This window comes from Panthera pardus, unplaced genomic scaffold (genome assembly GCF_024362965.1).
Source record: "Panthera pardus isolate Hobbes unplaced genomic scaffold, ASM2436296v1 HiC_scaffold_24, whole genome shotgun sequence".
Lineage (NCBI taxonomy): Eukaryota > Metazoa > Chordata > Mammalia > Carnivora > Felidae > Panthera > Panthera pardus.
Window position 1 is genome coordinate 25135293 of NW_026526810.1, and position 27454 is coordinate 25162746.

Sequence of the window (27454 nt, forward strand, 5' to 3'; positions counted from 1 at the left end):
TAAAGTTCAAAAAGCATAGCCTCTGGATCAACCCTGAATTTGTTTCTAGCTTTACTGTTAACTAGCAGTGTAATTTTAGACGTTAAATAACTTTTCCAAACTTGAGTTTTCTTTTATGTAAATGGGGTAATATTTTCTTTCTTCATTGGGTTGTTAAATGACCCCCCAAACTTAGTGGCTTAAAACAAGAAACTCTTACTACCTCATAGTTTCTGTGAGTCAGGAATTAGGGAGCAGATTAGTGGGGGTGACTGCAAGCAGCAGTCTTCTGAAAGCTCGACTGGCACTGGAGGATCTGTGTCCTCAGTGGCTGCCTCACATGGCTGCTGTTGGTCAATTCCTCACTGTGTGGGCCTTTTCCACGGGCTGTTTGAGTGGCCTCCCAGTATGACAGCTAACCTGCCCCAGATTGTGTGATCGAGAGAGAGCAGGGAGAAAGCCACACTGGCTTTGTGAACTATCCAAAGTTGCATACCTTTATTTCTGCTTTACTTCATTCATGAGAATTGTGCCACTAAGTCCAGCCCACGCTCAAGGGGAGGGAGCTATTACACTTCACCTTTTGAAGGGAAGAACATCAAAGAATTTGGAGACTATTTAAAAACCACCATGGGTGGACGCTGAGCCCTAAGGGCCCCTCTGCTCTCTGACCAGTGCTTTACATGTGCTCTGAGAGCCTGGTTTCATTTCTTGCTTTGGTTCCACTGTCTTGTTTAGCTGGTAGGACAAGAACAGGCTTGCTTTCTTTTTGTCCCCCTCCCCAACATTTTTTTTTTTTTTTTTTTACTATTTGACTATGGTTGACATAAAATGTTACATTAGCTTCAGATATACAACTTTGTGATTTGACAAGTTTGTGCATCATGCTATGTTCACAAGTGTGGCCACCAACTGAGGAATGTGATTTTTGATTGAGCAGTTACCATAAAGGAAAGAGAGAAGTGAAAAAACTTTTCATTGACCCAGAGGCTAAAGTGATAGTTGTTATAATCACTCCCTTAAGGATAGAGTGATGTGGCTTAATTTTCTCTCTGCTCATAATACTAGTGACACTCCCACCATCCTAAGGGTGAATAATCAGGGCTTCACTCAGTATTCTTTGCTAAGCTGAGGAGAAAGCAACAGATCTAACCATTGAAAACTCTTTCCTGTAGGTTTATTCTATGTAAATATGACCAATGAAGTGTGATGGGGTAGCTAAGTTCCTAGATAATCTCTGTGCATAGTAGCCTTTAAGGCATGTTCACATCTATAAATAGAAGCCACTGTAGAACACCAAGGTAGATGAATGAAAAGGAGAAGTAGTGTTCTCCTAAACACCAAGGTAGGAGTGAAGACCATCCCCATCTCTCTCCTCAGGTCTTGGCCTTCTAGTCTGCATCCTTTCAGAATATTGACTTTTTTTTTCTTTTCAAATTTTTATGTAAATTCTAGTTAACATACAGTGCAATATTGATTTCAGGAGTAGGACTCCATGATTCATCACTTATATACAACACTCATTGCTCATAATAAGTGCCCTCCTTAATACACATCACTTATCTAAGCCCATCCCCTACCCACCTCCATCAACCCTCTGTTTGTTGTCTATCTTTAAGAGTCTCTTATGGTTTATTTCCATCTCTCTTCTTCCCCCCCACCATATGTTTATGTGTTTTGTTTCTTAAATTCCACATGTGTGAAATCATATGGTATTTGTCTTTCTCTGACTTATTTTGCAAATGGCAAGATTTCATTCTTTTAGGTGGCTGAGTAATATTCCAGTGCGTGTGTGTATGTGTGTGTGTGTAAATATCATGTCTTCTGTATCCATTCATCAATTGATGGACACTTGGGCTCTCTCCATGGTTTGGCTATTGTTGATAATGCTGCAGTAAACATCAGGGTGCATGTACCCCTTAGAACCTGTATCTTTTTATCCTTTGGGTAAATACCTGGTAGTGCAATTGCTGGACCATAGGATAGTTCTATTTTTAACTTTTTGAGGAACCTCCATACTGTGCTCCAGAGTGGCTGCACCAGTTTGCACAGAATAGTGACTTTCTTGGAGGCCATGGTGCCATAAACCAGATCGACTTTTAGCCTTCTGGGTGGTTCTAATGTGTAACCTTGAGATGAGTCCCCAAGGTAAAAGCTGATGGTACTGAATTCACAGTACTATTGGAATTAGTTAGTTAACTGGGCTAGAGTGGGTATTCTCTGTGGGTCAAAGGAAAACGGAAAAATATGTCACACATAAGCTGATTTCTAAAATTTATATCTTCACCCTAGACTACTCCTCTGGGCTTCAGACTTGATACTCAGCTGTCTACTTGACAACTTCACTTGGAGGTTAAAGACGTATCTTAAGCTTAACATGTCCTCAACTTTGAACTCCTGGTTTTTACCACAGCCATTGCTCCATTCCTAAACAAAAACAAAACAAAAGCAAGCCAACAAAAAACTACCTGGTTCTTCTGTAGTCTTATCTTAGTAACTGGCAACTCCATTCTTATAATTCTTCAAGCCAGAAACCTTTGAGTCATCCTTGACTTTCTTCCTCACATCCCACATCCATTCCATTAACAAATACCTTAACTCAACCTATAAAATGTATCGGAATCTCTTTCACTGCTACCGCCCTCATCCAAACCACCCTCTCCTTTGCCTGGATTACTCTAATAGCTCCCTTAAATAAATGGTCTTGATTGCACATAGTCATCTACATAGTAGCCAGAGGAAGCCTGTTAAAACATGCAGATCATTTTATACCTATGTTTGATATTTACCAGTGGCTTCCCAGCTGACTCAGAGTAAATGCCAAAGTCCTTTCAGTGGCCTGCAAAGTCCTATTCAGTCTGGGCTCCATTCACTGATTTCATCTCCTACCATCTTTGCCTTGCTTACTGTGTTTCAGCCAAACTCCTCCATGCCGTTCCTTGTACATAACAAGTGCACCTGTGCCTCAAGGCTTTTTGTCTTTTATTTGGAGTGTTCTTCCCACAGATACAGGAGTGTGCTCCTCCCTTAGTGTTCTTCATGACTGTGCGAAAATGCACCTCAGTAGAAAGACCTTCCCCCACTAGTCAGTGATGTATCTGGCATGTGGTGGGTGCTCAACAAGTCTTTGTCAGATGAATGAAATACAACTAGAAGCAAAATGTGGTAGTCCTGCTTGCTGTGTCTCCCCATGATGGTGTTTTACTTAGTGTATTGCCTTGGAGCTTGCTCCTTGGAGGACTTAAGATGTTCTTCACTCTTTACTGACTGAAGAAAGCTCTGAGAAAGGGGGACAGGGGGAGCAGTAGGTCTGAGCAGTAACCAAGTGGCTTTGGGAGAAATCTGGTGACATGGCAGTAAGATGGAGCCAGCCTGGCCCACTCCCTTCTGCAGTGAGGAAGTCTACCTGGAAAAACAAAAAGGCATTTCCTTTAAAACCTCCTCTTTAGATAGAAAACACCACACACTGTGTAGTACTGAGCAGGTTTCAGTTTGGCTGGCAGTGGTGATAGAGACAGCTTGGGACCTCATTCATTCCATTTCTGTCCAGGTGCCTCTGGAGGTGGCCTTGGAAGCACAGTCTGAGAAGTAGCAGAACTTTGGATTTGTTTTAAGCCAAGAAAAAACAGGCTGTTTTGAGGGGGAACATGGGATAAGCCCATGATATAATACAATTGTACAGGCTTTTATAGTTGCAAAGTGAGTGTTTTAAATCTTTCCTACCCAAGGCCCCTGGATGTAGGCAGGGGCTAGGATTATCTCCATTTGATAATGGGTGTAGAAATGAAGCACAGAATAATTAAAGAATTAGCAAAACTTGAATTTGGACCAGACCTGTTGATTTCTCTTTCCTGTCTTGGCCAACTGCGTGACATCTGGCCTACTTTGAGTTTTATTGCTTTCACATTACTTACTGTAACTGGTGAGGTATGGTAGAAAATATTGTCAAGATCAAAGGAGGCTAAATTCAAAGAATTAGCCCCCATCTCAGGCTTCCTGGATCCTTGAAACTTATCTAATTTTTAAACCACAGGTGCTGTCTATTTCTTCCTAAGTGATCCCTTAAAGCAGAGAAGACCAGCAGCGTCTAACATGTCTAGAAATTCCCCCAAGATTGGGTTTATTGAGATTACTGCAAATCAGGTGTACAGGTCAGATTCTTAAACTGTTAATAAAATCTCTTGGGACACTGGTTGAATTTCCTGTTTATTCGTTTCTTGTGAAGACGGATTTGCTGGATTCCCTCTTTCCTGGAAGAGCCTTGCCCATTGATAGTCATCAGATAGCTTCTCCAGGCATTCATTATTTTTATATACCTTGCAATCTTTGACTTGATTTTAAATGTTTGACCTTAGAGATCTCTCATTTCCTTAAGGGAATATATGACATTTGATATAATCCATAATTGTTATTAGTTCAGGCATGAAAAAACCATGACTGGAAGAGGAGATGATAATAGCTTCTGTTTGCATTTTTTTTTTTTTTTTAAAGGATGTTTTAATTTAGGGCAGTTGAGCCTATGCCCCCTCTTCCAGGAGGTTAGAGAGCCACCTGTATTAATAGCAGAACTTCACATATAGCAATCCTGGTATCTGCTTTGGCTGCTTTGGTGGGTGGGAGGTAGGGCATGGTTTGATTCCATTGCTCTGTTCTGACCTGAAATGCATGTTATCAAAGATAAATATGAGGACGGGCCTAAAGATTGGCTATCTTAGAAGCAGGGCTCTGAGTCAGTAGGTGGGGCCTTTGTATCCTCTTCAGAATAGCTTCCCATGATAACTGTTCAACACTGTTTCTCACAGCTGCTCCTGACATCACTGGCCACAAACGGAGCGAGAACAAGAATGAAGGGCAAGATGCCATGATGTATTGCAAATCAGTTGGCTACCCGCACCCAGAGTGGATCTGGCGCAAGAAGGAGAATGGTATGCCCATGGTGAGTAGGAGGCAGCCCTGATTCTCTATACCTGGGTCTCCGTGGTTGCTGGAGTTTCTCCTGGGGAGGTCCAGACATCTGGACCAGTTTCTGCAACCCCTGCCATAATGGCATGGCCCCAGTTACCCTTTCTAGTCATGAATGTTATGAATCTGGAGGTCACTGACAGTCTCTGTCCAGCACTGGAATCCCTACGTGATCTGTTAGAGCTGTTTGTCTACTAAGCGATTTGACTGGTTTGCCTTCAAGACAAGAAGCTGAAAGAGCTAATCCCAATCTTAAACTTTTTTTTATTATTCTAGTGCATCTGTCCTAAAGAAAATATTGTTCTTGGTGTAGTCTTAACATACCTTTCTTGTTTTTTGGAAAGACAAGGCAATGAGGGCAATTACTAATATATGCCTGGGACACAGAAAGTACTGATTAGGAATTGGGGCAACATGATGAGCCTCAGGAGCAGCCTTAGACATTGGAAATCTGACAGTATCTGCTCCAGAAAAGGTCAAAGAAGACATCTTTTTCAATCTGTGGGATGATTCTTGATGGTGTTGGGGGAGTCAAATATTTGTTAGACTCTCATTCTCTCTCTGATTTCGTGACATTTGTCCAGTCTCTTTTTCTGTGAGAGGGTGTCATACATTCCTCCTCTCCTGAGGCCTTGCATGCCCAGCACTGTACTTTTCAGGCATCCTCTTTGTCAATCATCAGAATCAGAAGGGACCCTGGAGATAATCTAATCTGCTTCTTCAGAAAGGTTGCATTATTAACCAAGGTGAATTAGTGACAAAACCAAGGAAGGGTCAAATCCATTTTTTTAAAATTTCCAGTCCATAATTCTTCCCACTCTAGGATCTCTCAATAATGATATGTCAAGTGGTGGTAAGGACTCTGACATTAACAATGATGACTAGATTTCAGAAACCCACTAATAAGGGGTCGTGATGAGGAAGGGAGAGGTTATTTTCAGAGCAGGCCCTGAAAAGTCAACAAAATATTTAATTCTCTAAAGTGCTGGCAAGCAAATGCCCATTTCTCTCCTGGTATCTGGGTAGGAGAGCCCTTGAGCTTTTGCCAAAGCAGATTGGGATTCCTCAGTGGATATTTTCATCTCCTCTTCTTCTCATGCCCATGAATTCTTTTTTTGTTTGTTTGTTTTATGTTTTTTTTTTTGAGGGACAGAGTGTGGGCAGGGGAGGGGCAGAGAGAGAGAGAGAGAGAGAGAGAGACAGACAGACAGAATCTGAAGTGGGCTCCAGGCTCTGAGCTGTCAGCACAGAGCCTGACACGGGGCTCAAACTCATGAACCACTAAATGAAGTCATACACTTAACCTCCTGAACAACCCAGATGCCCCTCATGCCCATGAACTCTTAATTATCTGTTACATTGTGAAGAACCTTTGAAATCAATTACTACTTCTTGTTGCTTTCAAGCTGTGAATCGTTTGGGAAACAGAAAACTTTTAATGAAAGAGGGGTAGGGAAACGAAAAGCAATTTCTAGGTTGATGCCTTTGAAAACCAGTTTGTCGAACAGTCTAAACTTGGTTGAGGGCTAAGATAAAATGCTTTCAGTTTTTTTCTAGACACTAATTTCAGTACAGATCCCTTTTCTAGACAGATCCCATAACTTTGTTGGACCTCTTTGTTTTTAAAGAATTTAGTCCAGCCCAATCCAAAATTCCAGTTTTCTCTCTCATCCCCTTTCCCTAGGCTGCAAGGGGAGCAGAGGATTGTCTTCATTCTGTCTTCTGGGTTTTTCTTCTGTATGGAGTGGGAAAGAGGACAAGTATGGCTCATCTGACTTATCCTATAGCCCACTGCTTCTTGGCTGCTACTTCTGTGGCCTCTGCGTTGGCAGGTGTCCAGATCTGGATCTTGTAAGAACTTGTGTTGGTTCTTATAGGACCAGTTCTCAGATATTAGAGGTCTACTCTAACCAAAATCTCTGTTTCCTGCTTAGCTCCGGCCACAGATGATTTTTACTGCTGGGGTCTTCTCACCCAGAAGGCAACCAACCCTGTCAGGGAAACGTGAACATCATGGCTCTTCAAATCCTGGGAGTATAGGCCACTCTGCCTTCAGATCTCCAAATAGCCCTTTCCAAGATTGAGAGGCATACGGCACATCAGCCGGTCTCCTTCCTAAACAAATACCTACTGGAAAAAGATAGTTTCTTCTTGGCACCCCCAGCCTGAGTGATTCTCTTGGTGCCTGTTCCACTCAGCTGCAGGGTGGGAAGCTGCATGCAATGCCAAGTATAACTCTCTTCCTGTCACCTCTAATCCTGTCTTCTCTTTTATAGATTGGTGAGGGTTGATGTGGTCATGTGAGGGGTAAGGTGGCTTGATGGACTCCCTTGTAGTAAGCCCTAGCAGGACTATTTGCCCCCTGATTTGTTTGAACCTTTTTTTTTTTTTTTCTTTTAAAGAGATAGGTACTTTTTTTTTAAAGTAAATCATAATTTCTGACCATAAATGTAAAAATTACAGTCGTGTTAAATACAAAGTTTTAGGTATCCTCCTTAAAAGGCAGATTTAAGAAACAAAAATATGATATGTTGTTTAAGATAATCTACATATAACAAAATAATATAAAAGTGTTAAAACAAAAATGATGGACAAAGATATAGTGAAATTCTATAAATAGAAAGAACAAGTGGAAATCTTAACATCACAGAAAGTGAAATTCAAATAAAAAACATTAAACCAGGGTGCCTGGTGGTTCAGTTAAGTGTCCAACTTCACCTCAGGTCATGATCATGAGTTTGAATCCAGCATCGGGCTCTCTGCTGTCGGCGGAGAGCCTGCTTCACATACTCTGTCTCTCTCTGCCCCTCTTCCCCCCGCTTTCCTGCCCCCCCCCATACTCTGTCTCTTTCTCTCTCAAAAATAATAACTAATAAAAAGTAATACCTTAAAAAGGTTAAACCAAGAGTTCCTTTTTATCATAAGAGAATTAATCCATAATAAAGACAAAGCTATCATGATCTTTTCACACTACATAGTACAGTTCCAAAATGAATGAATTAAAAATTGGAAATATATGGAAATGTAGCCAGAAGCACAATTATATGGTGGCATACTTACATATATTATTTTTAGTCTTTGACAGGTGAGATGAAAAATCACCAACACTGTAGAAGGTTTGAATATCTAATGACTAAGGTGATACAGTCTTGATACTGAAACCTAAGTATCAGTCACTATCAGTCATAAATGTATGTGAACGCTTCCTAAGTGCAAGTTAATGGTGTTTGAATCCTTTTTTTAAAAAAAAATGTACACATTTTTATTATTGAAGTATAGTTGACATATAATGTTATATTAGTTTCAGGTATACAGCATAGTAATTTGACAGTTCTGTACATAATGCAGCACTCACCACGATTAGCGTAGTCACCATTTGTTACCTTACACGTCATTACAGTATTATCGACTCTATTCCCTATGCTGTGCTTTCATCCAAGAATATAGGGTACTTTTGATGCTTCTCCTTAGTCATCAATTCTGTAGCAACAGGACAAGTCTCCACTCAGTATCTTATTATGCATTGATTGAAAAGGTTAAAAGTTTCTTGCATATAATGGTATTCAGAAAATACTTAGTGAAGGCCTGTGGATCAAAGAAGACAATACTCATTTCTGATTATAAGTGAAAAACATGGAATTAGTGAGCCGGTAGGGCGGGAGGGGGTGGGGGTGGGGGGGTGAGAGAAGTTGGCAGCTTTCCAAGTCCTCGAGTCGAAGCTTCATGGGATAACTTGTTTTGAAGGCTGAGTTTGCCATTTCAGGCATACCCACACTCAGCTGCAGACACGATTGTATGCTATAGCTAGACATCATTCTGGGGATTATCTTCCCCTTTCCTCTCTACTATTTCTGATTACACTTTAGTTGTTGCATAACAACTGGCACATGAGTCCATTTTCCTGCTACCCCAGGGGATCAGTGCTATAAGCCTGCTGGATCCCAGCTCCACCTAGAGCCCTGCTTGTGCACTCTCACCTCCGCCTTCCCACATGGGCCTGGAGTACTCCCGTCCTACTTAGCACCTCTCCTCCCCACAATCTAGTGCAAAAGCTGGCTCTTGTCAAGCTTTCCCTGACTGTTTCTGGCACTGGCCACTCACTCTGCCCCACAGTATTCGGTACATGCCCTCCATTGGGGCTTCTCGTCGCATTCCTATGACTATCCCTTTTGAGGTTCCCTCTTGAGGTCAGTCTCCTTGTTCGTTTTTGTATCATACTTTTCCCTATTTCACCTTCCCCTTGGTAGGATATAAGACATGTAGCATACATTAGTAAATAGTTGATTGATTGAATAAACTTTGCTTTAACCCTGTAATTCTGAAAGGAAAGGGCAGTTACGAATTTCTCTAGCCTTGACTAGGAGCAAGTTCTTAGTATTGTTTTTGGAGGAAGTTTAAGGAGACTTCCCAGAATTCACCAAGCACGAAGTAGATGTCCTGACTCTGAAGTCATCAGACAGGCCTGAGGTTAGCATATATGCCTGACCGTGGAGGTCACACCCCTCCTTCTCAATTCTCCTTCTGTGTTATGGTTTCTTACCATATGGTATTTGAAGTAGCATTTTCTAGATTGAGTAGGTCTTCCAGTCACTTCATAGAAGTTGGAGAAGTCTGGAGGACCAACAGTAGGGGAGGCCTTAACCTGGCTCTACCAGAAGTTTACTAATGTGTTGTTGTTGTTGTCGATATTGAAAGGAAGTTAATAATGAAGGGCTCACAAGTTACCTGGACAAAGATGGTCCTAGACACTGCTCCCTCATCCCAGCCAGTGATCTTGCTAAGAATGGAGAACAGTGCCACCTTATCTTGGACACGAACTCAACTACTCTGACCTCTGTGTGTTCTCCCTTTCTCCACCCTGAGCAGGACATTGTCAATACCTCTGGCCGCTTCTTCATCATCAACAAGGAAAATTATACTGAGCTGAACATCGTGAATCTCCAGATCACGGAAGACCCTGGCGAGTATGAATGTAATGCTACCAACTCCATTGGCTCTGCCTCCGTTGTCACCATCCTCAGGGTACGGAGCCACCTGGCCCCACTCTGGCCTTTTTTGGGAATTCTGGCTGAAATCATCATCTTGGTGGTGATCATTGTTGTGTATGAGAAGAGGAAGAGGCCAGATGAAGTTCCTGATGGTAAGAGCATCCCTACAAAATAGCTATAATGTTGGGGTTGGTTCCTTGGGATGGTTTCCAAGCACCCAAAGAGGACTATAAGTATGTTGGGGTTCAGTCCCAAAAGGAGAGAAGGAAAATTCTCATACTGGTTCCTTAATCCCTACCCCTAAGATTAGCCACCTAGAGCTATAATTATTAGCTCTGTCCCTCCATTTGGGTGTTCTCCAAGCCCCAGTCCCATCTGCCCTTCAGGCCCCATGTGGGGAGCGGGCAGCTGTCAGTCTCTTTGTTCAGCTCTGTCCTCCTTCAATACAGATCATCAGGCAGATTGAGCTTGAGGAGAATCCAAGTCAAGCCTAGAAGCCACCCCAAGATCGCAGGCCACCTGGCCTTTCAGGCAGATTTAAGGTATCTAATTGGTTGTCACATGGTTGCCTCGTGTAGCCCCTGTAGGTAACTGCCCCAGTCCAGTCAAACTGTTCTTGAGAAAAGCCATTGGAACAGGCCAGCCTTTGGTTCCCTTGGTTGGTCCCTTTGATAGGTTTTCAAGGTTCTTGATGAAGCAGGCACCTAGCATTTGGCTTTTCTGTCTCACAGACAAAGTGGTGGAGTCTTATCCATCCACACCCCCACTTTTAAGGCAGAGATAGCTAAGCAGTAACACCTGGAGCCCAGGCCCCAGGGTGGCACCCGCAGGCTGGTGGAGTGCCAGAGATGGGAGTGGATAGAGCGGCACTAGGACTACAGTGAACTGTTAAGCTTTGGAAAGAACATGGATCTTAGATTTGGGGACATGCTTACAATCAGGAAGGTCCTAGGAAATCTTTGTGGTTTGTTTTTTTTTTTTTTTTTTTTGGTATTCCATTTGTAACCCTGGGATTCCAGTCAGGGGACAGCTCCTGCTGGAGACTTGTATCAGTAGCTCCTTCAGCTTTCTGACTAGCCCCCCACCCTCCTGTCCTGTCACGTCATCAGCAAATGAATCGGCCAGCCAGAGATTACCCCCACTTGTTCATCACTGACTAGATGAGAAGGGTGTGTGCCCAAGTTCAGTGGAGGCAGGCCTTGGGTGATGGTGGGGTTGCCAACTCTGGTGTGACTGTTCTGGGCCTGTGCTTGTGCACTGTGGTCCTGTGCCTTGCCCCACAGAGTTGTCCTTGTCCCCGTGGCTGACCAGCAGGACTGCAGCCCCAACCATGTGTGTCTGTGGAGAATTGCTAAGGGGGATCTGCTGCTCCCTCAGAAGTCATGCAGCCCTGAAGGCATGCTGGTGGCTTCAGCCTGTCTGGAAGGCCATGTTTGAGAACAGCAGCCTCTTCCCCTCTTTTCGTTTCTTCTCAGCACCTCCAAATCTCTGCCTGCACTAAGTAGAGGGGAGTATTCTAGGGAGGCTGGCAAAAAGATTTGTCGCTGACACTAACAACGCATGTAGGGAGCCCTGGCAGAACCCCTCCCGGTGTACATCCAGCAGTGAGCTAGACCGAGGAGTGAGGCGGACGCCAGCTGGAAGTCGATGGGCCTGTGTGAATAAATGAGCTGATTCCCTGCAACAGAAGTGTGCCCCCGGGATTTTTACATTCCTTCTCCTAGGTGCACAGAACTGCTGTTCTACGAGGTGAACTGCATTCTTGGGATTTTTCACATATGCATAATGCTTTTTTCTCTAGATTTTTCTCTTTCCTGCTACAAATTAGGACTCCCAAGCAAGGCAGAATACCTGTATTTAGGCCTGAGAGTAAAGGGAAGTTGTCTGTATTTCTAGCACAGCTCTTTAGAAGCAGTTATGCCTCAGTCCTGCAAAGGGCTTTTCATCCCCTCAGAATGCTTTTGCTTTGCTAAATATCACCTTGCTCAGCCTTCCCTTTGGAAAGGTTGGAGAAGCAAAAAGTCAGGTAGGAAAGGGCAAAGATGGGCTTCAGGACCTGATTTTTTATTTTAAGATGATGAGGCTGGGTGCTGCTCTCTTGGCAGAGTGATATGTTGGCTTAGCTGGTCTCCATCAGAGGTTCCGGTCTTCCTTGTAGGAAGCCACTTTGTTTACCAGGTTGCTCTCCCAGCGTGTCTGGAAGACATTTGGGTTAGATTTGAGAAGTGGTTAGTATTGGTTCTGGCAAGTGCAGACACCTGCCCAGGGAAGTGGCTATCTTAAAAGAGCTAGAGCTCCATGGCTACTGAACTCAAGTGGTGGCCAGTTGCGTAGAGGAGTCCTCTGTGGCCAGTAAATCTTCTGAACAGCTTCCTGAAGGGAAGGTACTTCTTTTCAGCTAAATTATTATAGACAGTGGAAGAATCCTACATAAAAGACGTGGGTAAGTGCAAAGTAAAATCTCTTTGCTCTGATCTCTTGGAAGAAATGTAATGCAAGCAGCATTTACTTTTTTTGTTCTTGAATTGGGGCAACAGACCTGGGATGCTGGAATTATTGCGGTGTTCGCCTCCTCTCTGCTCCCTTCCCGACAGCCAGCGCGGCCCAGGCTCCATTCTCCATCTCCACTTCCCTGCCTTGCTCCGGCATTTCCATCCCAGAGTTTTCTCCTTTGTTTGCCTCCTCCTCTCAAACCCCTCCCTGCTCCTATGCCCCTTTATTTCTTGTCCTCCTGGAATTATTAAAGAAAAAAAAAGTTGATTGTTCCTCAGTGAGTTTTCCTTATGCTGTGGCTTTTTTTCCAGCCAGTTTCCCCTCAACTCCTATGCATCCCTCATATGCTTTCTCCCCACCTACCCTGTCCCCAGGTCTACATATAGAGAGATGCGGGCACTCCTTTGTGGAATGAATGAAGAGGTACCTTGTATCTGATACGAATTGGGAGTTTTAGAGGTGATGGATTTTTATCAGCCAGCCATCTGTGGCTCTGTTGACTTATTTGTGCCACTGTGAAAATGGATTTTTTAAATATGCCTGACATGCTTTCTCTGCCAAAATAGGTACTTTTTATTATCAAGGTAGACCTAGGATTTATTTTTGACTTACTGAACTTCTTCTTATGTGAACAAATTTCATATAAAACTCATAATACTCACATTCGGGTAGTCTGTGAGTTCTTGGTAACTCAGCCCCTGACCAGAAAAGCACTAAGTGAACAGTTTAAAACTACACACCACAGATTTGAACTTAGAGAGTTTACTCCAAGTACGCTTCACCAGAATGGCAAAGGTTGCTTTAGATTTCTCACATAGAAGATGCTTAGGGTTAAGGGTTAGCTACTTCCAGTTAGGGGGAGGGGGAAAAAAGGCCTCTGTGTCTTAGTCTGCTGGCATCTACTCAGAACATTTTTAAGCAAAACTCACACTAAGTCCCTTTAAGCCCCTGCTGTGGTCTCTTTGAGGATCGGTGCCCAGTAGATTGGTTGTCTTCTAGATAGATGGTCTGCATCTCACCTTTTACCTTCAGTGTTTTCAGGAACAGATGAGTCATGGAGACAAACAAGGGCTTCGTTTTTTCAGCTTACTCCTCACTTGACTACATTCTCTGAAAATATTACATGGTAATTTTCTAAAAAGAGTGGGTCCAGCCAGCATCCCCCTAGCCTTCCATCCATCCTACAGCTCACATGCCTGGAGCAGACCTTCTGTGCTGGTTCTCTGCTGAGTGAAGCAGAGGGGTTGGTGTGTGCTTCCAAGTTCCCCCCTCCCCGCTCACCTGGGGAGATGAGGCGGGAACCTGCCTCATGGTTGGTGCCTTCAGTTCTACTGGACGTTTTAGTGACCGCAGGTGAAAACAGTAGGAGCTGATTTAAGAAGAGCAGTGGTGGCATCAAAAAGAGTTTTCTGTTTTCACGTTAGGGAGATAATTTTTATAAGCAGTTCAAAGGGACTCTTCTAAGTTACTGATGGAGATCTGAGGTTTTGGGGGGACCATTTTTAGTGGCTCTGATGTATTCGAACTCTGTTAGACACTCTACAATTAAGAGGTATTCTGACATCCGAAAAATCTATCAGTTGGGAATATGAAGCTTTACAACAGATCAGGAATGTTGGTAAAGAAATGTGATCTTTAGAATGACATGCAAAACACGCCTTTCATTGTCTCTTAACTAGGGGTCCTCTGAGTCCGTTACCTTATGGGGAAAATACAATAGGACCAAATATGAAAGGAAACTGGAAGTAACTGTTAATCAGTCTCTGGTTTAATGCTAATCTGCTGAGATGAGGCGAAATGTAAGCAGGTTTAGAAACTATAAAAGCCCATCCTCCGTGAGATGAAGGCAGTGAACAAGGAGCTTTGACCAGACAGGCCCCTCTTGGTCATTCTGACTGGAAAGCCATCTTTTTGGAGGTGCTACCATGTCAGGTAACCCGTTCTTTAGCGGGCATCGCAGAGCACTCTTCCTGATGACACGGCCATGTGATCTAGGGGAGTGAGGGCCGGAGTACGTCTGTTGGGAAGACAGCAGTTCCACCAGGAACTTCACTCTCCTGAGGTGGATTCCAGAAGCATCTTGTTTCCCTTCTCCCCAGTCCTCTTCCTCTCATCTAGCCAGTGGTTGTGAGTAATGCCTAGGTGAAGAGAGGAGCCCTTGTTTAAGCAGCTATCTTTTGGCCTGAGGGTTTGGGGTATGTTGATATTTGTCGGTTACTATGACTTCTTTTTTTTCCCCCCTCAATTGCATCAAACCCTTAAAACATGGTGGTAAGTGAGCGATATGCATGCTTTTGGAGTTTGTTTAATCTCCGCTTCAGTCTATACGATGCACAGTTCATGATGTTAACACTTTTCTTCAAGTTTACTTCATTCACTTTCACAACTAATTTGGATTTCAGTTTGCTGTTCAATTCTCATTTACTTTTTGATTTTCGTACCTTTTTTTCTGTAGTTCTGTTCTTTCCCTCTCTCCTGGTTTCCCTGTTAGGGTCAGGTTGTTTATTGTCTGACCTGTAAAGGGAGAGTGGTGCTGCGGATAGTGGCTCAGTCCAGGGCAGTAGGAGACACGAGGCTCTTTTCTCGATTTCTTGTAAATGTGCAGGTGGATGTGGGGAGAGAGATGAAGTGAGGCTTAGACACTAGCGTGAATAGCACCCGCTCCCACTCGCAGGCATGGCAGCTGCACCGGAGCCGCTGTTGCTAAAACCCCGACGTGCGGCCCTTTGCACGTTACCGGCTTGTCAGGCCGGAAGACGACCCCACTGGGCGGACAGCAGGGCATAACCCCCCACCAAAAGAAAAGCTTGCGTGTAAAGTGCTCGGGTCGGTGCCGACAGCGTCATGCTTTGAGAAGAGTAGCTTGGCTATCGCGATGTCCCCCCTCCCCTGCTTTTTCTTTCCACATTGGGAGTAGGTTGGTGGTGGTCTTGTCAGTTATCTTTAGAATTTTGTGTTTTCCGGTACACAGCCAGAGCACTAAAACTATCCTAAGTTTGCTCCTGTGTCTTTTCCTTTAAGTCCCTGAAGTGCTTAGTTCCTAGCATGTAGCTGAGCTGGCTTGGCCTGGATGCTGAGAGCAGTCGGGTGTTGTGGTGAGGGTAGATTTAGGCCGGGCTCGTGTGTCTCAGTCCTGATATGTCTTCGTGTATCTTCACTGCATACACAGCACACTGATGTCTCGGGTGTCCTCGACTCTTAGTTTGTTCTTTGTACCTGTTCAATAGTGTACTGTTAGTAGTAGAATCCTGTTGGACACTGGTGTGTCGCCAGCCTGTTGTTTGGCTGAGAAGTCATTGGTTTGTGGTTAGTTCGTTCGTTTGTTTTTTTTTTTAATCTTTTTTTGCTCCAGTCACTGTGTGTGCTGGCGGTGGCTTTGCCTCTCCGTTGCCTCGAAGGACCAGGTGGAGCAATGTCTCCCTGTGACAGACATTACTCCTGACGTGTGCGCCTGCAGATGCCTACACTGAGACTGTAATCTCCATAACTGCTTCATGTGCACCAAGCCCCCTTGTGGAATCCTGCTGAGAGTTTTTCTAGAAGCCTTCAGCTAAACCAAACTGCTCAGAATCATTTAGTCTACCTGACTGGTATAAAACAGAAAAACTAAGAGCACTTGCTTGTTCCCTCCCCATGTACATATATCCCTGCTTAAAGGGGACCAAGTTGCCCTTAGTTGAAACAGGAAAGAAAAACTTATAAATCAGAATAATGAAATACCAATTTAAAAAGGCTTCTAAACTCAGATGATGTCAGCTTTTTGGTTTAAACAAAACAAAACAAAACAAAAACTATCTCGTGGCTCATCTGGATTCGGGTTCTGGTTTTGGCCAGGGCTCGAGTTGAGCCTGTCTTTTCTGTCAGAAGTCTGAAGTCTTTTCCAGAGGGATGTCACCACTATTCAGCTCTCCCTGATGTGCTCACAGAACGTCTTCTGGTTATGTATGCACTTGTGCTGGCATAGCCCAGCTGGGCTGACCCAGTATTAGGTTGAACTGTTGTGGCTTCCTCTCCCTCAATCTCATTCGCCAGACTAAAGACTCTCCTAAAGATTACAAAACAGCAAGAACACTGTCTTTGGGGGAAGTGAGGATGTGTGGCTAAATGTATAGAACACACACATCCGTCCACACTGCAGGATTGAGCCATGCATTCACCACAAGAAAACAAACAGCAGGATTTTACAACTGAAATGTTGGTTTGTGTTCTCATTTCTCTAAGAGTGAACCACTGGAACTTGGGGACAAGATGAGTATAATATCGCAGCCTGTCTGTCCGCTACAGTTGCAGTTTTTCATGACAAGCATTCCCAGTGTCAACTAAAACCATTGAAACAACATACCCGCCATTAAAAACTCGAATCTAGAAGTAATAACTCCATGAGTGTTTTGCACCTCCAGATGGAATGGCCTTGAATAAATGCTATGAATAGCCATGTTTGCCACTTGCCGTTTGCTCTTCTGTTAATTCTTAATGTAGAGTCTCACGATTTTCTCCTTTCTCCTCCTGTCTCTCAATGGATTATTAAAAAATGGAATACCTTACAGACGATGAACCAGCTGGGCCAATGTGAGTACTTTGTTGGACACTGATTCAGTAGTTTATTTTGTATTTGCAGTTTAATTGAATGGAGTGAGTAGCTAAGGTGGTGGGGAGCCAGCGGGTGGAAATGAGTGTTGTAGTGTAGACTCCCTAGCTACGCAGACATGGAGCTGACAGCCATTTGATTCCCAGGACAGGCTGTGCAGTTTTGTTTTCCGTAACAACACAAGGCGGAACGCCACGCAAAAAACCGTTTAAAATTTTGCACGTCCTATATACTTGAATTGATAGTGTGGCGGAAATAACAAGTGTATCGGAGACTGCCGGTTTTGTGAACGTTAATTTCAAGCTGGACTATAGCATGGAGAAGCTGTCTGGCTTCATTAACAATTGCGTGTAGCCAAGACAGATGGTACTGCAAATCTTCAGTCGGTCCAGGAGAAGCGGAGTCTCCTAGAGTTGGGGACTAAGGGGTGAGAGGCCCAGATTGGCCAAGTGCCAGAGGGCACACCACTGCCCGCCTGTGTGTGATTATCTTTTATCATTCGAGAAGAGACTGTGGTGTTCAGTAGAGAAGAAACCACTGTCCATACACCGTTAGGGTAATTAGATTATAGTTTGTAAATCGGATGGAAAGTTACCTGTATGTTGTCTGCCTTGGGAGTCAAAAGGATTAACCGAAGGTGTGTGTGTATGCACTTTACACAAAGAATATTTTTATTGACTAATGTTGTGCAGTAAAATTTCTTACTATACCAGGGATGGTAGTAAGTGAAAGAATCCCTGTATTTCCATGTGTTAGAATTTCAAGAGTTGCCACTGACTTTAACTCTTATAATGCAATTTTTCCTCCAAAGGAAAACCAACTCTACCAACAATCACAAAGATAAAAACTTGCGCCAGAGAAACACAAATTAAATACTGCTTATAATGTAAGTATGGCCTGCCTTAGAAATTTTAAAAATTATATGCAAACGAACGTTGCCTCTGTTGACCTTGTTGCACATTCTTTGGTAGTTGGTAGCATGTTGTAGGATCTTCTAGTTCATTTCAGAGCTGTTGATATGATGGAACAAGTTCTGTTTGCCCTCCGTCCAGTGCAGCAGCCGGAAAGGAACATTTTCAGCTGTGTTGTTCCACATATTTATAGAAGTGCCGTTTCAGAATACGTATGGTGTCTCAAAATGCATCCTCTGCACCGCTATTTAACTGTATTTTGAAAAAAGAGGTAAAAATGGTCACCTTGGGTGGATTATCCCCAGAGGCCAGTTAATTCCACTTTGCTTGTGAGGGCAAGGCAAGGATGGTGGCCGGGCATAGCTGGGCCAGAGTGCCTTCCATGCCGGCACATGGAGATCAGAGTTTCACACCACATCCCTGCGCGTGCTGTCTGAACCAAAGCTTTGTTGTATGTAGGATTTGGTGTAGTCTTCGGGGACAGTGCATATTCCCTTTTAATTTCCAAATACTTTTTCTTCACAGATCTTTAGGTTCCTGAAACTGGTGGCAACATGATCTGCTAAATTTTCTGCTTGGACCTCTTTGGTTCTCTCCCCTTTTAAGTGAGCAGCACCACAAATGACTGTCTAAAGCATGCCTTATTTAGCCTTTCCTGTAAGGGTGATCTAGTCAGGTACATTTTAAACAATGCTTCAGTGTAGAAGGTGTAAACTATTTGGGGCTTGATGTGCTGTGAATGTTGCTTTTTTTCCCCCCTTTGTTAAAATATTTAAGTAGAAGTGAAAAGGTCCTCTGAGGATCGGATCATGCATGCGCCATTTTTTACTTAATGCAGCTGTTAAAATTGGCAAAGCTCTAAAATGCACTGCTGCCATCTAGTGATAACATTTTTGTAAAGTACAGCAAAACCTACAGATATATACAGTATATAAATATATATATATATATATTTATATTTTTGGGGGTGGGAGAAATCCAAAATAAAATAAATGCTTGTTTCATTTTTTAGCTGCTGATATTCATTCCTTACTGTATGTTGTCAGATGAGGAGATTGTGCAGTTCTGGTACATAAAGATGAGTAATATAAACTGAAATCTATAATTTTAAGGGCTTAACCTATGACTTTGATAAAAAGCTGGAACACTCCACTGAATGGATATATTGAATTGCAGTATATATGTATGATTGCTTTTGAAGTGATTATTTTTTCTTCTGTTAAATCATGTAAATTCTTAAATCCTTTTGCACTGTTGTGTTGAACCTTATTGTACATTCAATTAAGGCAAACTTTTATAATTTACCTTTTGTTTTCAATGACCTTGAAATGTTATAGCATGGTATTCTATGCAACTAGTTATCCTCTGGGGTTGACACTGTATTTTTCACATTGATTTAAAACAGTTGAGTGTAGATTTTCTCACCCGGCAGGGTTCTCATGCGGTGTGTAACCGTAGATGCATGTACTTGTGTTCTGTGTAAGTGTTGAAGTGCAATGATGTATAAAAAAGTGGATTCACTGTTTTTAAAAATAAAACATTGATAAAAGGGTGCTTGGAATAATACTCTTTATTGTATCTAATCTTAGGAGGAAGCACTTTTTCAGTGAACTTTTTCAAGTTCCTTAGTTCTATATGTACGTGGAGTGTTAATTTCTCAACCCCGTCAGCTTTTTAAGTTCCTTTTCCACCTCTTCCACAAATGCGGGGAAATTCTGATCCATGAGGCACAAGCGCAGAAAGGGGCGTAAGTCTTCCGTGTCCCACGCAGATTGTTCATAGACCGGGGACAGCTCCTCTGACACCAGGAGAGACTAGGGGGATTCCAGAAGAGTAGTTTATTAGTGATTATAGCCAAAAGCAATGGCCTGAAATAACAGAACACAGAAAAACTTTGCTTTTAGGAAATATCAGGGAAACACCAAAAATTAGTGTTTATTACCTTTACGGGGTTCCTATATATAATGCCTCTACACATAGGAAGTGAGATAAACTTGTATCCTTAAGCATGTCAAATTAATGAAATGATTTACAAAGGTAAGGTCCTGCTTTAATGAGGAATACTGTGTTAACATTTTGTGGGTAAGAAAGTTGTCAATGAATGAAATGCACTAGCTTAGTTCATCTTTCTCACCTCCCAGATGAATGGGTGTGAGCCGTTCACCTTGTGGAAGGCGGGTTCTGAATGTAATAAAGAGAGGTCACAGACTCACTGTCCAAAGGAGATAATTAGCTCACTCATGTCTCTTTCCAGTCCTGTCCACGAAGTTTGACAGGGAGAGGCATGTAACTGTCACCACAGAGAAGACACGGACATTTCCATACCTCTCCACCTCCTGCCGAAAATTTCTTCATGCTGCCTACACTCTTAGTGTCAAACAACCCCTGGCAAGCAACCGCTGATCTGTTCTCCATTACTGTGTAGCTTTACCTTTTCCAGAATGTCATAAATGGAAGTTCTAGAATGTCAAGCATTTTTTCACATGCTTATTTGCCACCTGTATGACTTCTTTGGTAACTTGCAGTGTTTTAAACCAGCTGAGGGGCGCCTGGGTGGCTCAGTCAGTTAAGTGTCCCCACTCTTGATTTCAGCTCAGGTCATGATCTCATGGTTTGTGGGATTAAAACCTGAGTCAGGCTCTGTGCTGACAGTGTGGAACCTGCTTGGAATTCTGTCTCTCCCTCTCTCTGCCCCTTCCCCTCCCCTGCTCAGTTGTCTCTCTCAAAATAAAAAAAAAATAACCAGCTGAGTAAGTTGCCCAGATTTAGATATCAGAGTTCAAATGAAAGTCTGACTGTGCTTGGCAATTTGGAAGATACGGTGACAGCAGATCCACAGTCTACTGTGATACGATGGGCTCCAGCCCTGCTGTGTTACATCTGTGTTTGCTGCTTTGACTCCGTCGCCATATTTACTCTTCACACTCCATCTACTAGGTAGGTGGTTTTATGCCCTTTCTATGGATGGCATGGTTTGGTGTGTTTTGGTGTGCACAATTGCTATTTCTCTAGAAACTGTAATAGAAATTTAATAAATTCAAACTAGCCTCTCAGAAGAATGTGAAAGTAACATGGAGCCCTGTTCTCCAGTGAGAGCCACTGTTAGCAGGTCAGTGTATCTCTTTCCAGACCTAGTTTGTGTGTTTGTGTTTCTATAAAAACTAAACCATCCATGCTATTTCTAACCTTTTAAAAAACTTAACGTATTACAAATATCTTCCACGTCAACAGATAGGGAACTATATCACTTTTATTGACTGCATTTTTATCCCATTTGTGGTTATACCACACTTAAAACCACTTAGTATCCTACTAGTGCACATTTATGTTGTTGCCAGTTTTGTTACTATGAACAACACTGAGGAGCATCCTTAGTGTACGTTTGTGTAGCTGAAATGGAATTCTGGGTAATAAGATGTAACATTAAATTGGTTCCTAAAACGTTTTATGCACTTATGTTCATGCAACAACTTGTCCAGAAGGTTAGAGCAAATGAGAAACCTATCTGAGCCGCCCGCCTGGTGCATGGTTCGTACGTGGTTCTCCACTATGTGAATACGCTGGGCTACGGTCCGCCTTCTGCAGCATCTGATCTTTCCTGAATAACGATATCATACCCTGCCTTGTTTCCATGTTTTCCTCAGCCACTCATTCAATTAACCTCTAACCACAATGCAAATATGAGGCTACAAACTGGGTCACTGTGGAGTTTGTCCTGCTGCTGGACAAAGAAGCTTTTAATTTTTTTTTGTTGTGGTTGCTAAGTTATTAAAAGAAATAGATGTGAATTCTTATTTAATCGTCTTAAATTTTTAATTGTAGGACTGTCTTTATTTTGAGTGGTAAGCCAGATGGAGGAAACACCCATATTTTCCGTTTTATACTACTGTTAGCACAGTTCAATAAATACATTAAGAAGAAAACTCATCCTTAAATACTGATTTCCATGCAGAACTGTGTGGAAAGCACAAGCTGTTGGCCGGAGAGCTGCTGTCGAGCGCAGCAGGGAACACAGGAGGAGACAGGCCTCCAGGAGCTCCCAGCAGAGCAGGGCATCAAGTAACCCTGAATTTGAATGAATAGGTTTTGTGGGATGCTTTGGTAACAGCAAGCTGCAAGGGGAGGGGAATGTCTGAAAGCAAGTCTGTGGAAACAAGGCTGAGTCCTCCCAGGTTTCCGGACATCCTCAGCTCTTAGCACCGGAAATCTGCTGCCACAGAGACCATCACTGAGCTGGCTCCAAATTCATATTGATACCTGCCTTAGGATAGTTCTCAATCTCATTTCCGAAATTAAATGGAAATTCTTCCCTTTATTTCTCTTTGGGAGCGTGGCAATTAAATTCTTTATGTCACACATTGAAAAGCTAACAGCGCCCCCACCCCCCTCCTCGGAGGGCAGCTCTTCAGTGGCGCCACCGCACCCGACGGCACAGGTAGGCGGAAGCGGCCCCATCTGTCTCTGCTGTCCTCTCTCTGCTGGCACTTCATGTCACTATTCCACAGAGGGGTGAACAGAAGGATACAAATTCCTCAGGATCACTGTGTCTTGTGACCAAGGAAGACAACAGGGAAATAGGCCCTACCTGAGCCAACCAACTCACTGAGGTCCTTCCTCCTGAAGTCCCTGTGCCGGCCGGTCCATCCTGCTGCTGCTTCTCTGGCTTCTGGTGTGACTGCAATTAGGAGACGAGCTGAACGTAATCAGAAATGCCACTGGCCATCATAGGACTGGCCACACATGTACTTGTGTGAAAAGAAAATACCAGTGTCAGTAAAGGCATAAAGTCATTGTCAGTGGACTCTGTCCTGGTTTAAGCTGGGCTGTCCCTTGATTCACTACAGGAGGGGGTTATGGACAGAGTTTCTGTCTGAGGTTCCTGCCCTGCGCCTGGTGTTCCTCGGTGTCACACCGGCTGTCCAACCCCATCATGTTCTCCTGTCTTCAGAGGCCCAGCCCAGGACCATGTGCTGGTGCTGGAGGGCAGTGGACACTGTCCAGATTCCGATAATGATTTTGTTTTTAAAGTTTGTTTATTTTGAGAGAGCAGGAGAGAGCACGTGGGAGAGGGGCAGGGAGAAAAAAATCCCAAGCAGGCTCCGTGCTGACAGCACGGAGCCCGATGTGGGGCTCGAACTCACAAACTGCCAAGATCATGACCTGAGCTGAAACCAAGAATTGGGACGCTCAACCAACTGAGCTCAACCAACTAGGCGCCCCTGATTTGTTACTTTCTGAGAGTTACAACTCCAGTAATACATGGTCACGACAGAAAAGCAAAGCAGGGGAAGAAATAAACCCTATGATTTCAAGATAACCATATGCTTTTAATAAAACTTAAAAAAAAATCTCATTTTAGACATTCCAAGGGAATGAGTTCTTCTGTTAGTAAAATACCGAGATATCTTCATTCAACAGTGTTAGTGCCTACCACGGAAGGGGGCCACGGAGAACAAGGTAGTGGTCCAGCCCTCAAGAACCCACAGCCAAGTGAGAACCTAACAAGTAGAACAGTGATTAGCATGCAACCTAAGAGGTGCTAGAATGAAGGCAGGTATAAGACTTCAAGCTTACAGTGGATGGGGTGAGCCATAGTAGGTGGTACACTAAGCATGAAGTGTAGGAATGCTTCAGAATCTATTTCAAAAGAATCTACAACGTGAGGGGCTTTTCTTGGATAGAGCGCAGGCAAAAGCACAGTGTAGGAGGTGGCCTGGAGGCCTAAAAGGCCTCCGAAGGCCGCCTCTACTTAAGAGCACAGTTTCCGAAGCCCCACCACCCCTCCTTCCTAGCCACGTGTTTGCAGCTCTGGCTAGGTTTTGGATACCTGGGGCTATTGCACACAGGCGCGCCCGTCCCACATACAAGCTGGTGGCATACAGAGAGAAACCAGGCTCTCCCTAGAAGATGCCTCTAACAGCATCACGTCACGGCTGGCAGAAGTCAGAGTGTCCAAATTTTGTCTCCTCTTACGTGAAGCTGACTATTGCTAATAGTGGGTATTAACAGAAAAGTAATAGGTATTAACACTAGGTACTAACGGAAAAGCAGATCTGGAAGCATCAAAAATGGGAGGGAGACAGGAAGGAAAGAACAAAAAGAAAACTAGTCAGGAATACTAAAAATGAGCAAAAACATAAGGAACTCTAATGAATCAGGAGTCCTTAGGCAAGCCCCCTTTCTCTGTTCAGTTTCCTCATCTGTAAAAATCAAAGACTCCGGTGCCTGGCATTTCTTCTAGCTCCGACTTTTGATGCTTTCCTAGAGTACCAGTTCACGTCACACATGTGCTTCAAACACGGGGCAGACAACAACCCAACATCATGTTGCACAAACGCTGGAGAGTAGCCAAGTGTGGTGGAACCACCTGAGGTGAGTAGGTGGCTCCGGGATCAGACCGTCCTCCACCCAAGTGCACAGACAAGGAAGGTGCTGTGCACACAGTAACTGGAGCCTCCTGGCTGCTTTCTTCTTTTGGACTTCTTGTATCAACAACGGACAGTTCGGCTGGGAACTGCCATTCGCCTTCCTGTCTTTCCTTTCCCCCTTCTTCGGGGTGGGCTGGGCTGCCTTAGAAGCCCTCGGGTTGAGAAGCCTTGGTTAGGCCACAGTTGGTAAAATTACAAAGCTGAGGAAGAATAAAAACCAAATGTTCTGGGAAATGACTGAAGAACGTGAAATGAAAAGACAGGAAATTATCTCTACCTGCAAAGAAGAGAACTATTTCAGATAAGAAGGTATATATAAGGCATTGGGGAAATGACACCTGAGTCCAGGAGGGCAGCAAGAGGACTAGAACTTGGCTACAGCTTGCAACTCTCAAGATGGATTCTGAGAAAGGGAACGTGATACCAAATTTGCACAGGAGCAGCTACGACAAACCTGGGAATGTTTTGCCATTAGGAAGACTAGAATGTTCTAGGCAGTATTTCACAATGTCTACACTCTGGCAAATTAGCCTAGTGGCTTTACCTTGTCTTCTGCTCTGCAGCTGTAGACGTTCCATCTTACAGTCCCCTTGCCTTGGGAGTTCTGACCCTTGCTTACTGACCAGCGCGCTAACGTGTTCACTTGCAAGGGAACACAGATCTGGGAGGGTAACGGTACTGGCAATAATAGTAATAATGAATAATGTTATTTAGATGTTTGCCAGGCATTGTACTATGTCTGTATATACAGCATTTCCGTCTTGCCATGTTACAGATGAGGTTCAGGGGCTCACGAAATCACGCGGCCACTAGCAGGGCCAGGATTCAAACCTAGATCCATTTTGATTCTGAAGCCTGTGGTCTTTGCACAGCATTGCATAACCCCCAACTGCAGATCGTCAAAGTCCCTGAATACAGCATCGAGGAAAGATGTGAAAAATGTCTAGCCACTCTGGGGATATTTCTACCTGGGTATTGGGGGCCAGCCTTTGAAATCAGAGCTAGAACTTCCATTTGTTGCTGTAGCTCAGAACCCTCAGTCTGCATCTGCTCCTACATGCTACAGCCTCAATTTATCTTCTTATATTTAGGTAAGTGTGTAGCCTGGTTAGGCTCCAGCCTGGCGTGTCTTCATTGCCTTTATAAGGCATTCCAGACGTACTTCCCAAATTCTAGCACCCTATTCGGTTCCTGTCCCACTCCATGCACTGGGTACCGTAATCTGAATCTAATAACGATCGATGAAACCTACAAAAGAAGACATTCTACTTAGGGGGCAAAGGATCATAAACTAATAGAGTACCTTGTAATAAACCACTCCATCCCATTTTCAGGGAAGGGATTCTTAATATAGCAGGAGCTGATGTGGCAAAATGAAACCAGATCCAGGGTTTGTAAGAAATGGAGCTTTAGCATGAAGAAATCTTCACAAAGATCAGACAAACAAATGGAGGGAAAGAATTCTAGAAATCTTATTTGGCAAACTGAACACATTCAAGAGGAAATCATACAGCACTTGTTGAAAGAAAAAGACCTTATGATAAATAATGTAAATTTATGTTCCCCCTAGGTAAATTATGAACCACAAGAAACTTGGTGATAAAACAGCAACAATGAATGGTCTTGCTCCATTGAGTTTAAGGGCCCTTATAGGATGAAAGGCTAGAAAGCCAGGTTTGGAAAATCATTTCTCAAAGTAGAAAATAAAAAACCCAACTTGAAACTAGAATTTCATCTCAAAAGCAGAGGCAAATGCCTATGCTAACAGCATTTGGGATTAGGCCAAAGAAGCATGAGAATATGTACTTCCTGGAGAAATTCTGTAACAGTGCTTCTCAAACTTAGGATCACAAGCTCCTTCTATGATCTGACAAACTATTGAGGCCCTCGGACAGCTGCTTTTTAGGCTATATCTAATATTTACATGTTAAAAGTGAAAGCAAAAATTAAAAATATTCATTTAAAAGTGAACCCAATATATGTTATTTAAAATGTTTATGAAAAGTAACTCTATTTCCTAAAATAAAGACGTCATGATTTTGCAAATCTCTGGAATGTCTAGCTTAATGGAAGACGGCTCGACTCTCCTATCTACTGCATTCAGTCTGTTGCTTTGGATGAGGTACATGAAGAAAGTCTGGCTTCACATAGATACGTAGATGGAAAAGGCAGAAGTATCTTACAGTAGCCTTTTCGGATAATTGTGAATAGATATTCTTTGATAGAACACCAAAACTCAACAATTGATTGGTTTTTAAAAGTTAGCTGTATACATGGAATCTGAAATCATAGCAATGAACTTGTTACACTCTGTTATATTAAAACCACTGGTCTGTTTTGCACTTTGAATGGATCTTTTATCCGTGCATGATTTTGTAGCATCATTGGATTGGTCATTTGGAAAATACTGATTGGCTGGACTATACAGATCTTCCAAAATGTTGAAACATCTTGTCACGTAATTATATCCAAAGAAAAACACTCACGTTCGTTAAAAGCACTATCAGAATAGTCTTCTGAGTTAGGGAGCTGTGGAGGTCAAGTGGCAGATACATACACGTTTTCCAAGAGTCCAATTTTTCCTTGAAAAGCTTACTTCATCATTGTCGATAAATACTATTAGTTGTTTTCCCGAAATGATAGGCTCCCTTCATTTGAGAAAGTGTCCACTGAATGCCCAAGTATGAATAACCCTAGTTTATCTTGTTCTTTCAAGTACTAACGGTGTTCCGTGAAGAAGGCCGGTTCAGCGCCCAGCACAGGCCCTCAGGCACTTCCCTTCCAAACAGCCACCTCGCCTCCCAGGGCACAGCAGCTCTGCCTGTGTTCTTACTGCGAGTGATTGGTGAAGACTGATCACCACCTGCACGGTTTCAGGCCACTACCTTGATGGGTACCAAGGTGACAGCAGCTTTGCTCACAATTCTTTTGTCAGATTAATGCAAATACTGACAAAGCGAAAAGGGCAAATAACGTCTCAGTATTATAAAAATAATGGTGACTTTATGGACCCCTTGAGAAAGGTCTCAGGAAAGGGTCCACAGACCATACTTTGAGAACCACTGTCTATGATGACACCCAGAATGTAGCCGGGACACCTGGCTA

The 27454-nt window shown here is 43.3% G+C and overlaps 2 protein-coding genes across 7 annotated transcripts in view; one reads left to right on the forward strand and one right to left on the reverse strand.

Moving 5' to 3' along the window:
• Positions 1-19472, forward strand: part of NPTN (neuroplastin) — a 74651-nt gene extending 55179 nt beyond the window's left edge. For 4 of the 6 annotated variants that reach the window (XR_008417013.1, XR_008417016.1, XR_008417014.1 and 1 more), the window contains 6 exons: positions 4782-4915; positions 9808-10081; positions 12467-14693; positions 16970-16991; positions 17822-17896; positions 18447-18543. Coding sequence is in view for 1 of the 6 variants with exons in the window: in XM_019441520.2 (XP_019297065.1) it covers positions 4782-4915; positions 9808-10081; positions 16970-16991; positions 17822-17882 (491 nt within the window). In the remaining 5 variants the exon portion in view is untranslated. Of the gene's footprint in view, positions 1-4781; positions 4916-9807; positions 10082-10378; positions 10472-12466; positions 14694-16969; positions 16992-17821; positions 17897-18446 lie in introns of all 6 variants that reach the window. The other 2 variants (XR_008417017.1, XM_019441520.2) reach the window with 2 other exon arrangements.
• A 1-nt stretch (position 19473) lies between these two features.
• The window catches only part of REC114 (REC114 meiotic recombination protein), a 106108-nt gene continuing 98127 nt past the window's right edge, over positions 19474-27454 (reverse strand). The window contains exons 5-6 of the mRNA XM_019441522.2: positions 22507-22596; positions 19474-19735 (exon numbers count right to left, since the gene is read on the reverse strand). Coding sequence (XP_019297067.1) covers positions 19571-19735; positions 22507-22596 — 255 coding nt within the window. The 3' untranslated portion in view covers positions 19474-19570. The remainder of the gene's footprint in view (positions 19736-22506; positions 22597-27454) is intronic.